Consider the following 12832-nt stretch of genomic DNA (forward strand, 5'->3'; position numbering starts at 1 on the left):
TCTTGGGAGGCTGTAAACAGGTGGATCACATCCCTCATAATCTAGTAGTGAGACATATTGTATCTCATAGACCCTTCCCTAAAATACAAATAAATAAATAATAAAGTATTTATTTATTTATTTATTTGTTTGTTTGTTTGTTACAGGGTCTCAATACCCAGTACACACTCATAGTGATCCTCCTGTCTTAGCCTCCACAGTGCTGGGATTACACATGTATGCCACTACACGGGTAACACTTAACTTCTATCATAAGAAATTCAAAATCTGTTCATTTGTCTTTACTAGATGAAGACTTGAAAAATACTTAATTACATTCCTTAATTTCATTCATTAACTGAAAAGCATTTATTGTTGAATATTGCAAAGAACTGTTTTTCTGAAGTGGAATGATGGAGAAACCTTTTAAATATATAGGTAGACAAGAAAAGAACATGCAAAATTTACTGTATATGTAGGATATCAGGCTCCGAGAATTTTTGTTTCAAGCTGGGGGTGATGTCTTATGCCTGCACTGACTTGAGGAGCTGAGAAAGGATGATCTCTGTAAGTTCAGGGTTAGTCTGGACTTCAGGGTGAAACCTTGCCTGCATCACCCACCCTAAACCCAATCAACCAATAAATAAATAAATAAATAAAATCTGTTTCAAAAGTCCAAGAGAGGGGCCAGGGAGATGGCTCAGTGGAATAAGTGCTTCCCTGGCAAGGCCAAGGGCCTGAGTTGAATCCCCGGTTCCGCCAAAAAAAAAAAAGAAAGAAAAAAAAAAAAGAGTCCAAGAGAATCTTGAGTCCTGATGCAAACTCTTGTCTGTCTGCATTAACCTCTTTCTTGACAAATTTGTTTGTTTTTTCTGTTTTGTTTTTTGTATTTAGTACAGGATCTATAGGATCTCACTACGTAGATACTCCTGCTTTCAGCCTCCCAAGTGCTGGGATGACAGGCACACACCACCATGCCCAGTCTCAACTGCTGTCTCCGTAGCCCTGGGGGTGGGGCCCGCCCAGCGCCCTGGATTGAATCCCAGTGGCTGCACTCTGCTTAAACTGGCACTTCAGTCTGCTGAGCTATCTGGCCAGCCCAACAAACTCTTGTTAGATAGCCCTGACTGGCCTGGAACTCACTATTCTCCTGTCTCATCCTCAAAAGTAGCTGAAATTACAGACTTGGGCTACCACACTCACTTAAGCACATTGTATATATTAAAGTATTTTATATAACTCCGTAATATTTTCAAATGATTCTCTGTAGCTTCAAAACATTTTTGATCCAGAGGAATAAACACACTAAATCTGTATGCAATCATACTCCGTTTACTAAGCTGAGCATATTTAGATTTGATCTGAACTTAGATTCAGAGCTGGCTGGTCGCCTCTGTACTGCAGCATCTGAATTCTAAGAACAGGCTTGATGGGATGTGTTTTACTGCATCTTCCTTCAGAGAACAGTTTGAACTTCCTATGCCCTTTGGCCAAGTGTCCACATAACAGGAAGTAAAACATCTAAACACATCCTATAATTCAAAGGCTAAAATCTTCCTGCTGCTAAAAAACACAGCCAGTGATAGCTAAAGACAAACTTCAATCCACAATTTTCATTTATATGAGGCTTAAACAACTGGATTAAAAAGACTCAAGAACAAAAGGGATCAGATGTGAAAAACAAACAGCAAAACAAATGTGAGGCTACTCAGAGAAAGGCAAATCAAGGAAATAGCTAGGCTGATTAGGTCTGCCTCCACATCCATCCATCCCACAGAGGAAGCAGCTTTTGTTCAAGGGACAAATAAATGGGAAAAAATCATATTGACCAGCAGAGAAATTGTGTCCTCCTCCTTACATGGAATTTTAGTCCACATCTGACTTGGTATAAATTCTAGTAATAACGGCATGCACCCAGCAAGCATGCTCATTAACTAGTAGAAACTACGGGTGGATTCTAGCTGGACACAAGATCTCTGAAAAACACCAGGCTCACTGGAGTATCGGGCTCAAGGCCAACCATGGAGGCACTCCTCCTACCCTGGGGTAACCCCAGATCTTGCTCCCTGCTTGGTTAGGGATAAAGGACAGCTTCAAAGAAGGTCAGATCCATAAAGGCTTTGCAGTCCTCCAAGCAATCTAGATAAGACCTCAAGGGGTCTAGCTGGAACTCCTCTGCATCTTTATGGCAGCCACTCCCAGTTCCCTCCTAGAGGCAGTATCAACAGAATGTGGAGCATCAAAGCAATCCAAAAAGTGAAGTGACAACAATCTTGGTCGCCGAAGTCCTAAGGTCCACTACTGTGAAGCCCTTTTGCCTCAGGATGGTCCCTGAAGAGTCCTTTTTAAAATTAGTTTTAGTTTCACAGACTGGAAGGAGAAATAATGCTTGAAAGTGTCAAATTGTTACCCTATAGCAGCAACCTAGACTGCTGTGTTGGGCGCCATCTTTAAATGGGATGGAGACACAGGCTAACGCCCGGAAATAACACAAGCCACTTCCCCTGCCTTCTCCAGTTCCAAACCCTGGGGGAAGGAGAGTCCCAACAGAACATGGAGAGGGCAGGAGGAGAACACACTAAGAAACTGATGTGGTGGCAGAACAAACTATCCAAATACCTATTAATTCTTTCAATTCAAGAATACATTGGGGCAGGGGAGATAGCTCAGTAGAATAAGTGCTTGCCTGGCAAGGGCAAGGGCCTGAGTTCAATCCCCCATTCTGCAAAACAGAAAAAAGAATACATTGTATCTGTAAGGGTACCCAAACTAGAGTGGATTGCAGTGAAGTCTAGTAGCTTACTTCACCTCAGAAAGAAGCTAGATTGAGAGCTGATTAAAGCTATATCCTCATTGCAGTATAAATCTGAAGTTTAGATCTCTGAAAGGGAATCCTAAACATGTCTACAGCATACCCAACACAACAAAGAGAAAAAAAAAAATCACGTCCATGTTGTCTATATTGAGAGCTTCGATAAGAAATTAGAGAAGGCAAAATCCATATGTTCACATATTGCCTTAGTTAAAAAGAAACCAAGGCATAAATACAAATAAAGTAAACCCACAGATGAGAGATCTCAATTGTATGACAGTCTTACTTAATAGCTAGGATTGGGAAAATAAGTTATTTAGTGAGTCCTGGGTACTTGGGGGACTGAATATTGTTTCAACAGGTATTTCCATAGATTTGGCATTTTTCAACACTAAAAAATAGCAAGACTTGTCCTTGCATGAGCTCCCTTTCTAGAACTTTCCACAGGACATCTGCAAATGTGCTTCATGAAGTTTTGCCTAGTGCTATCACAATTCTTGACTATCTTTCAAAATTAATACCAGGTACACTTTTGGAATGTAACCTGAGAATCAAGTTGAGGACAATTATAGTAGCTGTATTACACATCTCACTATGCATGTCCCCGCACATACACAAACATAATTGCTTTTTTGAATTACAACTTAGTAAACTTTGGAGGCACAATGTCCTAACTTTACACATATGGTAACTTCACCCAGGGAAAAATGGCAATACTAAATAAAAAAGGGGGGGTCTTGTGTTTGCCTTGTTCTTAAATTACAGTTTAAAGGCTTTCTCAACTAGCTAAGTGTAGATGGGAAGAGGAGCGGGTAGAGTGTAAACTAAAATTATTTCTAGTTTATGGAAGATAAACATGCATTTCTAGATTTTCCCCCACTGACTCAATAAAAACAGGTGTTCTAATCATCCAGAAGTTTCTGATTTAAATTCCACTTTATACTTGATTCCTAACGAGGTTCTACACACTTCTGGGGTGTTGGGGAAACAATGAGCACAAACGTCTCCCAGGAAGCCACCGCGAGGTGCGGGGACTCGAGGAGGAAAACAAGAGGCATTCCTTTCACCTGCTCTGCTCCAGCGACTCGCTGGCCGGACCCCAGCTAGTTCCCGACTAGCCTTGCACAACCTGGCTCTGACCCCAGCTTTGTCCCCTCGGTAAAAGCTGGAGTTCTTCCATCCCGAAGTTCCGCATTTCGCGTTCAAAACGAAATGTGTCCGAGGAGCTGGTAGGGTGAGCAACCTTCCGTGGGGATCTTCATTTTAATTTTTTTCACTGATTTAAAACCTGCCAGCCTAATGCACATTTTGAAAGGCAATTTTGCTAGCCTGAAGAAGGGAGCGTCAGCCCGACGTCGGGCGGGCGCCCCCTGGTGGCCCGATCGTCCCTAAGCGCAGTAGCGCCTGCGCTAGCGGGAGAGTCCCTGAGCTAGGTGCGGCGCAGCCGGAGAGGCCCAGCTGGCCGGCGCAGGCAGCCCCGGAGCCGCGGTGGAGTCAGCAGCCGTAGCCGCGTGCACCCCAACCTGAGGGGTGGAGACGTAGGCTAGCGCCCGGAAATAACACATGCCACTTCCCCTGCCATCTCCAGTTCCAAACCCCAGGCGGAGAGTCTCGGAGAAACATGGAGAGGGCAGGGCGAAAGCGCAGCGCGGCAGGGAGCGCGCCAGAGCCGGAGAAACCCGAGGTCAAGAGGAGGCAGCGGGTGCCCGGCTGCTGGCAGCGCCTGTGGGCTGGGACTGGAGCCACCGGGCACCACGTTTCCCTAGCATAGGGTTTTCAAAACTCCCAACCCCGCAAGGAGCAGGATTGCAGGTGCTGCTCGGGAATTCTGACCTCTTGAGCAGGTCCTCCCCCACCACGCAAGAGCACTCTGTAAATCATTAAGGGGAAGACAGCACTGGGGTGCGTGCACACCCCGGCCCGGGACTCCGCGTGCAGGCACTTTCCAGGGTGCGTGGGGGTGGCTAGCGCGGGCCCTGGGTTTTCTCTGCGTTTTAAGTGGGCGAGATCAGTCTGCCTCCAAGATGGACAACAGGGCTTTGGGGGAAATCTTCTAGGAGACTGGAGACAGAAGACTCCGCTCCGGGTCGGGCGAAGGAGGAACTCTGCGGTGGGACTGAGCGCGCTCCCCGCCCGCCAGGCGCCCAGCTTCTGAAGTGTGCGCTGTGGGCCCTCGCTCTGTGTGTGTGTGTGTGTTGCTGCATTAGTGTCAAAGGGTTACATTGGAGAATTTCCTCCTTCCACCATGTCGAACAAAACGGTAAAGAAAAAGAAAAAAGCTTTTCGAAAGCTTCCAACTGTAGATACTTCCCCCTTTAAAATAATAAAAATAAAATTCTAGTAAACCGAGAACTACAAATCGACACAATCCAAAGCAAATCCCAGCCAGAGCAGCCGGGATTTGAAACCAGAATCTGCATTCCGTTCCTCCCGTGCACGGCTCGGCGGTGGGGGAGGTGGTTGGAGCCGGTGCTTGGTGTATAATCGGGTTAATCCAGGAGACAAAGAATAAACCAATAGCCCTCCCACCTCACTTCCCGCTCCCCTTTCCCTCCCCTTTAGGTCCCTCCCGTCGCCCCCTCCGCAGGGGGAGACGCAGAGGGGTGCCGGGGGCTAGAGATGGACTCCGGGTAGTCTCAAACCTTTAAGCCCGTTTAGTGCTCACACGGCCTGGCCCCGAGTCGTTTTAAGCTTGCATTCCCCCTCTCCTCGTGCCAAGGAGAAAGTTCCCCTAGGTCAGCTCGAGCCTGTAGCCGGTCCTCACGGCCTCTGGGGAAACCCTAAGGTTAGTGTTTCCTTGAAACTGAATAAACTGACCCCGCGTCCCCCGCCCAGCCCCGCAGGCGCCCCGCGGGACGGCGCCCAGGCTGCAGCCTGCAGGCTGCAGGCTGCAGGGCCGGCCGGGGCGGCGCGGGGCGGCGCGGTTGCCCTTTTGAATGCCTCCTGCGGCTCAGAGCGCTGGCTGGCTCTGGAGTGTGAGTGAATGTAGCCCCGCGGAGCCAATGAGCTGGGACCGGATGCGATATATCCTCTGGGACAACAACTGCTCTGTTCCGCCTCGGATCCACATGACGCCATTTACTGCTGCCGCGGCCGCCGCAGAGCTCCCTGCCTCCTCCGGAAAGGCGAGGGCGCAGGCCAACAGCGAGCCCCCCCGGCGGGGCCCCAGACCCTCCTCCTCCTCTTCCTCCTCCTCCTCCGCCTCCGCCTCCGCCCCCGCCGCCCCCGCCTCGGCCTGGCCGCCGCGCCTCCACAACGCCCAGTCTGCACCGCCGAGAGCTGCGCGCCGCAGCGCGAGCGGAGGAGAGGGGCCGGCGGAGCGCGCAGCGCCCAGGGCCCCGCGCCCCCGCGCCGCCTCTGCTCCGAGGCGACCGGCCCGCCGCACCCGGCGGACCGGCTGTAGATTCTTTGTAAGGCCGTTTCTTTTCTCATTCGCTCATCTGCTAGGAAAAGAGACTCGCTGTTGGCCCTTCGGCCTCTTGTTCATTGAGAAAAAAAGAGGAAATACTCCGCGTGCGCTTCTAGAAGGGGGGTCGTCTCCAGCCTTGAGCCCGAGGCTTCAGCGGCTGGGGGGCACTTGGTTTCGAATTTCCCTCTCGGTTTTTCTCCTCCGATTGCTCGGAAGCTGGACTGGTGCAGAGTTTGAGAAGAAGGGGAAAAGTTTGCATCGGGACCGGACTTAATTTGCACATCGCAGAAAGAAGAGGATCCAAGGGAGAGGGGTTCGTGCAAAGCCGCGATCACGGTGAGGCGCGTTTGCTCTTAAGCGAGCCGGGGCTGGCGCGTTGCGGGCAACATGGAGTAGGGTGCAGCCGGCGGGGAGTGGGCGCTGCTTCTCCTGAGCCCACTGGCTGCACGCGACCTCCCCGTCCCAGGGCATGGACTGGGGCTGCCGAGCGCGCTCTGTGTAGTGTCCCCAGGCTAGCGACTCCGCGTACCTGTGCTGTAGGGGGCTCGGGGCGGAGGACGCCCGATCTCGGTTTTGCCCATAGCCTTGCCTTGGCCGCGGGTTTGGCGCTGAGAGCGGGAGAGGGAGAGCAATCATTTTTTTGTTTTCTAGGTCGCCCTTGCAGGCGCTCGCGTTTCTAACCTGCCCCTCGCGGGAAGGCAAAGTTCTAGGCGAGCCTGACCTGCAGCGGAGGCGCGGCTGGGGCTGGGTTGCTCGCTTCACCAGGACCGGAGACCCCGCGGGTGGAAAAGCGACGGTGCCGGGTTGAGGGAGTCCCCGCCTCTGCTCGGTGTGGACAGAGTCTAGCCCGGTGCTGGTGAGAGCGTCGCCCAGCCTGGCGCCGCGTCTCTGCGGCTCGGAAGTGCAGCTTTCTCTTTTTTCCGTTCGCCGTGGTCGGTCAGGTCACACTTTTTTTTTTTTTTTTTTTTCGACCTAGCACAGGAAGAAAATCATCAAGTGGTCTGGATCATTTTTCCATTGCCTGCAAATAGGTAGCAAAAAGAAGCCAGCTCGCCCCCCCCACCACCACCCTTGGGGTTGCAGGTTTTTCTTTTTTTAATCTTGTGCCGTTTTTACAAAGCGGTTTCTGTGTTGGTTTGCCCCACCCTAGTGCTGAAGTCCTTTCCCCTTAATCCTTAGTCTGATCACACACTGTTCTTAATGGGGGTTTCAAAGCACTTTCAAAGAGGAGGGAGGACCTGGGAGAGCGCAGACGGGGCGGGGGGGGGGCGTGAAGGAGGAGGCCAGAAATCGAGGTTTTTTTTCTCCCTCCCAGTGATGCTACTTTGCACTGCAAACAAATCTGTACTGAAAGTTTCCAGTACAGGAATCTAGGTCCTGCATGCACGGCATGTATAGGAGGTCTCTGGAAAAAGTTTTTTTTTTTTTTTTTGGGGGGGGGTGTTCCTAAGAAATAGATTCCTGCCTTCGCGATCTAAAAGGAAACTGGCTTGTACAGATTATAGGCAGTGCTCCTGGGGGTTGGTGCACCGTGTAGTCGCTTTGCGCGCGTGGGGTTCACCTCAGTTCGGGCCCAGTGCCGGCGGCCGGCTTTTTTCCCCCGGGGCTTGGGTTTGGAAACCTGTGCCGGACGTTAGGGGGCCTTTGCAAAAACGCTTGGTGGTGGGCTGTGTTAACTCCGCGGGGTGGGGCCAGTGGAGTAGCTCCTTTTCGGGGTTGCAGGCGGTTCTCAGAAGTGGGGGGAAATTTCAGCCGGGGAGGGGAGGCGGGGGAAGTGTGCTCGTGCGCTGCAGGACACGTCCCCTTCCGCGGCGCCCGCGCCCCGCCTGCTCGCGAGTGTACGCAGGGGGTAATCGGGCCCCTACACAGCGTCAGTCGGCCTGCGGAAAAGTCCCCGGGGGTTCGGGCTCTGTCCCACCTGCTGGGGACGGTGTTGGGGCGCAGATAGAGCCGATAAAGGGAATGAAAGCGAAGAGAAGCGTTGTCTTGTGTGCCCTTCGCTTGGAGGTGAGCAGATCCGGTTTCCACCTCTGTTGCTCTGAATTGGGAGGCGTTTGTCACCTGCCTTGTTCGCGGTAGCTCTTTTCTGAAAACCAGAGATTGGGTAAAGGTCCACTTTTATTTGTTTTACTTTTATTTTCATGTTAGCTTAGGATATGGAGATGGTAGTTTTGAAACGTAAAAATTACCTGACAGAATACCTGGTTTTCAATGTGACACTTAAATTTGTTTGAAAAAAAAAAAACCTTTCTGATTTCTACCAATTGTTTTATGTTCTCAGCCTTTAATTTAAAAAAAAAAAAAAAAGAATGACAGATTTATTTCTAAAGCAGATACAGCAACCACCGAGCAGCAGATTCTAAGGGGGGGTCTATTCTCTCGGGCTGTAGAACATTTCATTCTGAAGTTGGGAAATTGAAAATAAGTTCCTGTCTTGTTGCTTGTTAGATGCTTTCGTGTTTTCTGGCACCTAATAGGATTTGAGGTGATTTGTTTTTAATCCTATAACTTGGTGTTGCTACACAGTTAAAGTAATGACTGTGACAAACTTGGGCCAATTGCAAGCTTTGAAAAGGTATTTCAATTTTTGAAAATGTCAGAAGCAGTATTATGTTCCAGCGTTACTTTCTTGCAGTCTTTACACTGAACCTGAACCTTTCCGACTGTATGTTTATTTGAATAAGGGATTGTTACTTAAGTGATTCAGACACAGATCAGCTTTGTGTCACTGCATATCACGGGGTTGTGGAATTGTCAGTCCCGAGCCATAATTCTTACTTTTCAATAGATGTGTTAATCACAAGCCTGTTCTTGGACCTCAGCAGGGCCCTTGCATTGCCAATCCTGTCCTTCCGAGATATGGAAGTATGGAATCAACTCAGGTGGGTGGAGAGTGGGTGGGCAGCATCTTAGAGTATAAACCATTCTTTCCTCTTGGTTTCTCCAGGAGTTCCGATGTGTTCTAAGCCTGCTGGAGTGACCACACTTCCAGGACCCGATGGAGACCAGAGCTCAGAGTGGTAACGGGTCACAGCCTCTGCTGCAGGCACCCCGGGACAGTGGCAGGCAGCGGGGGGAGCCCGACCCCAGAGATGCCCTCTCCCAGCAGGTACATGTGTTGTCTTTGGATCAGATCAGAGCCATCCGAAACACCAATGAGTACACGGAGGGGCCCACTGTGGTCCCCAGACCCGGACTCAAGCCAGCTCCTCGCCCTGCCACTCAGCACAAACAGGAGAGACTCCACGGCCTGCCAGAGCACCGCCAGCCCCCTAGGCTGCAGCACTCTCAAGTCCATGCCTCTGTGCGGGGAGCTCCCCTGTCCAGGTCCATCAGCACAGTCAGCTCAGGGTCGCGGAGCAGCACAAGGACAAGTACCAGCAGCAGCTCCTCAGAACAGAGGCTGTTGGGATCATCCTTCTCCTCGGGACCACTCACTGATGGGATAATCCGAGTGCAGCCCAAGTCTGAACTCAAACCAGGTGAGCTCAAGCCCCTGAGCAAGGAAGACTTGGGGCTGCATGCCTACAGGTGTGAGGACTGCGGCAAGTGCAAATGTAAGGAGTGCACCTACCCGAGGCCCCTGCCATCAGACTGGATCTGCGACAAACAGTGCCTTTGCTCGGCCCAGAACGTGATTGACTATGGGACTTGTGTGTGCTGTGTGAAAGGTCTCTTCTATCACTGTTCTAATGATGATGAGGACAACTGTGCCGACAACCCCTGTTCTTGCAGCCAGTCTCACTGTTGTACCCGATGGTCAGCCATGGGCGTCATGTCCCTCTTTCTGCCTTGTTTATGGTGTTATCTTCCAGCCAAGGGTTGCCTTAAGTTGTGCCAGGGTTGTTATGATCGGGTGAACAGGCCTGGATGTCGTTGTAAAAACTCCAACACAGTTTGCTGTAAAGTTCCCGCTGTCCCACCCAGGAACTTTGAGAAACCAACATAGCATTATTAATCAGGAATATTATAGTAATAAGGATTGTTCCTTTGTTTTTGTTTTTTTTTTAACACACAGATGCAACCAACTAAACAGTTGTAATCTTGGCACTGTTAATAGAGGGTTGGGATCTTCTTTGCTGTTTGCAGTGAGATGCTTTTGTCCACGTGCCGTTTTAACTGACATGCTTGTTAGAATGAACTAATGGAGCTCAAAGCGAGGGGCCCAGAACTTGGTGACCCACATACTGCATAAGCTAAAGCAACAGACACTCCTAGGCAAAGTTTTTGTTTGTGAATAGTCTTCGCAAGATTTGTAAATTAGCAGATGACTTTTTTTTTTTCATTGTTTTCTCCAGAGATAATGTGCTATATTTTTGTATATACAATAATATTTGCAACTGTGAAAAACAAGTTGTGCTGTACATGGCACAGTCACAAAATATTATACTAATATGTTGTACATTCGGAAGAATGTGAATCAATCAGTATGTTTTTAGATTGTATTTTGCCTTACAGAAAGCCTTTATTGTAAGACTCTGATTTCCCTTTGGACTTCATGTATATTGTACAGTTACAGTAAAATTCAACCTTTATTTTCTAATTTTTTCAACATATTGTTTAGTGTAAAGAATATTTATTTGAAGTTTTATTATTTTATAAAAAAGAATATTTATTTTAAGAGGCATCTTACAAATTTTGCCCCTTTTATGAGGATGTGACAGTTGCTGCAGATGAGGGGTTATAGATGCATATGTTCCATATAAAATAGAAAATATATTAACGTTTGAAATTAAACCGAGCTGTTTGGTCTTATTTTACCTTTTCTTTGTTTCTTTAAAGCTGCAAGAAACTGCATTTTATGCTAAGGCTAGCGTTTTAATGAACTAGTTTTGCTTATCTGGAAGATTATGTTTGTCTTGTGAGTGCTGCTACAACATAGGGTTGGATTTTAGGATGTTTTTCAGAGGTGATCTTACCCATCAAGAGAGAAAATACCTGCACCTTGACTGTATTTAATCATTTGTGAACTTGTTTTAACTGTATCAGTCTCTTTGCTTCTCCCTTTGTTTTTGCAGATTTGTTGACTTAGCCTTGATATGCCTTTGTTATGCAAGGATTTTTTTTCTAATTGGAGATGGTTTACTTAAGATTTCTGAAAAGATTAACAATTGGATGTTTCTTAGCATACAGTATGAAGAATGAATGCCTTGAAGATAATTCCAAACTAGAGGAACAAGTTTAGTTCAACAAACATTTATTGAATGCCGTCTGTGTTGTTGAGCAGAGGACATATGTACAGACAGATCAGACTTTATAATTGAGGCAGAAAATGTTTTCTTAGCTGACTGTGACTTTCTTCTAGTCTGCTTGGTCTTAGGCACCGAAGATTGTCACCACTGCACCAGTTTTCTTGTGTTAAAAGATATGAAAAGTGGTAACGTGATTCGATAATATCATGACATTTCACCCTGTATTGATCTTACGGTTCATCTCGAAGTAGGGCAACTGAAAGCCCTGACTTAATCAAATTACCTAGAAAACCATTAAACTTTACTCTGGGAAAAAGTCACAGAATAGCAAGTTAGTGCGTTTCAAGTCGTCTTTTGGGAACAAAGAGCCAGCAAGCTGCCACAAGCCCATCTTGACAAATGCTGGGTTTTCTTAAGTCGCTCGATTAGTCACTTTATGGCTGACAATTTTTTTTTTGTCCAAAAGCACGACGTTTTGCTGCCAAGAATCACCGGAAGTCTAGGAAATGATTTACTTGTCATTATTGTTTAATCTCTTGTTTCCTGTTCTCTTAGGTTAAAAGGCCTTAGTACAGGTTGTCTTCTGTTCTGTTTTTGCAAACTGACTTTCAAGGAACCATCCAGTCTCAACTTATTGCTGTTAGGAGCTTCAGTTCCTGATCTCCACTGGCACTAGATTCAATTAATTTAGAGATTACTGACTCTTCAGCTTCAGCTTCCAGATACTGAACATTCATTCTAGTATTGTTAAATTACGTTCAGGTGATCTAAGGAAGAATTAGAAGGCTGAAAAGTAGGGTTTCTCTAATGTAGTTCTCAAAACTTCGGAAAGAACAATTTTTTTTTCTTTGTGTTTGTGTGTGTGTGTGTGTGTGTGTGTGTGTGTATTTAGTACAGGGTTTACAGGGGGTCCAATCACTGCGTAGATTGGACTCTTACTGATCCTCCTGTTTTCAACCTTCCGAGCGCTGGGATTATAGGTGTGCGCCACCACACTCAGTTCCATTTCAGCACTTCCCCGGGGTGGGATCAGCAAGCTGGGGTCCCTGTGCCTGCCTAAGCAGGTGCTTTAGTCCACTGAGCTATCTGACTGGCCCCAAAGTTTTTGACTACATTAGCTTTGCTCATGCATTGGCAGAGTTGTTTTTAATTTGTTACAGAGTCTTGCTAGACAGTTCAGTCTCATAGTGATCTTCCTGTCTCGTCCTCCCCAGTGCTGAAACTACAGGCCTGCCCCACTAACCCCACTTCCAGGGTCAGCACCGGATGTGGCACCCAGGATTAAACCCAGTTATTTGCACTTGCCAGGCAGGCACTTAGACTGCGGAGATATCTCCCCAACTCCTGACAGCTTTTTTGAACAGAAATTATGAGAGATTTTTTTTTTCTCCCCTGGGCTGGGTAAACGTTTTCAAAGTGTTCTGTAAACAAGTTCTAGGA

General features: G+C 47.9%; 1 protein-coding gene across 1 annotated transcript; it reads left to right on the forward strand.

Moving 5' to 3' along the window:
- Nucleotides 1-6024: 6024 nt before the first annotated feature.
- Spry2 (sprouty RTK signaling antagonist 2) lies at nucleotides 6025-10937 on the forward strand. The gene is made up of 2 exons (XM_004626263.2): nucleotides 6025-6536; nucleotides 9148-10937. Exon 2 carries the CDS (start codon nucleotides 9199-9201, stop codon nucleotides 10147-10149), a length of 951 nt encoding a protein of 316 aa, XP_004626320.1. The 5' UTR covers nucleotides 6025-6536; nucleotides 9148-9198; the 3' UTR covers nucleotides 10150-10937.
- Nucleotides 10938-12832: the final 1895 nt, after the last annotated feature.

This window comes from Octodon degus, unplaced genomic scaffold, assembly GCF_000260255.1.
Source record: "Octodon degus isolate 3935 unplaced genomic scaffold, OctDeg1.0 scaffold00013, whole genome shotgun sequence".
NCBI lineage: Eukaryota > Metazoa > Chordata > Mammalia > Rodentia > Octodontidae > Octodon > Octodon degus.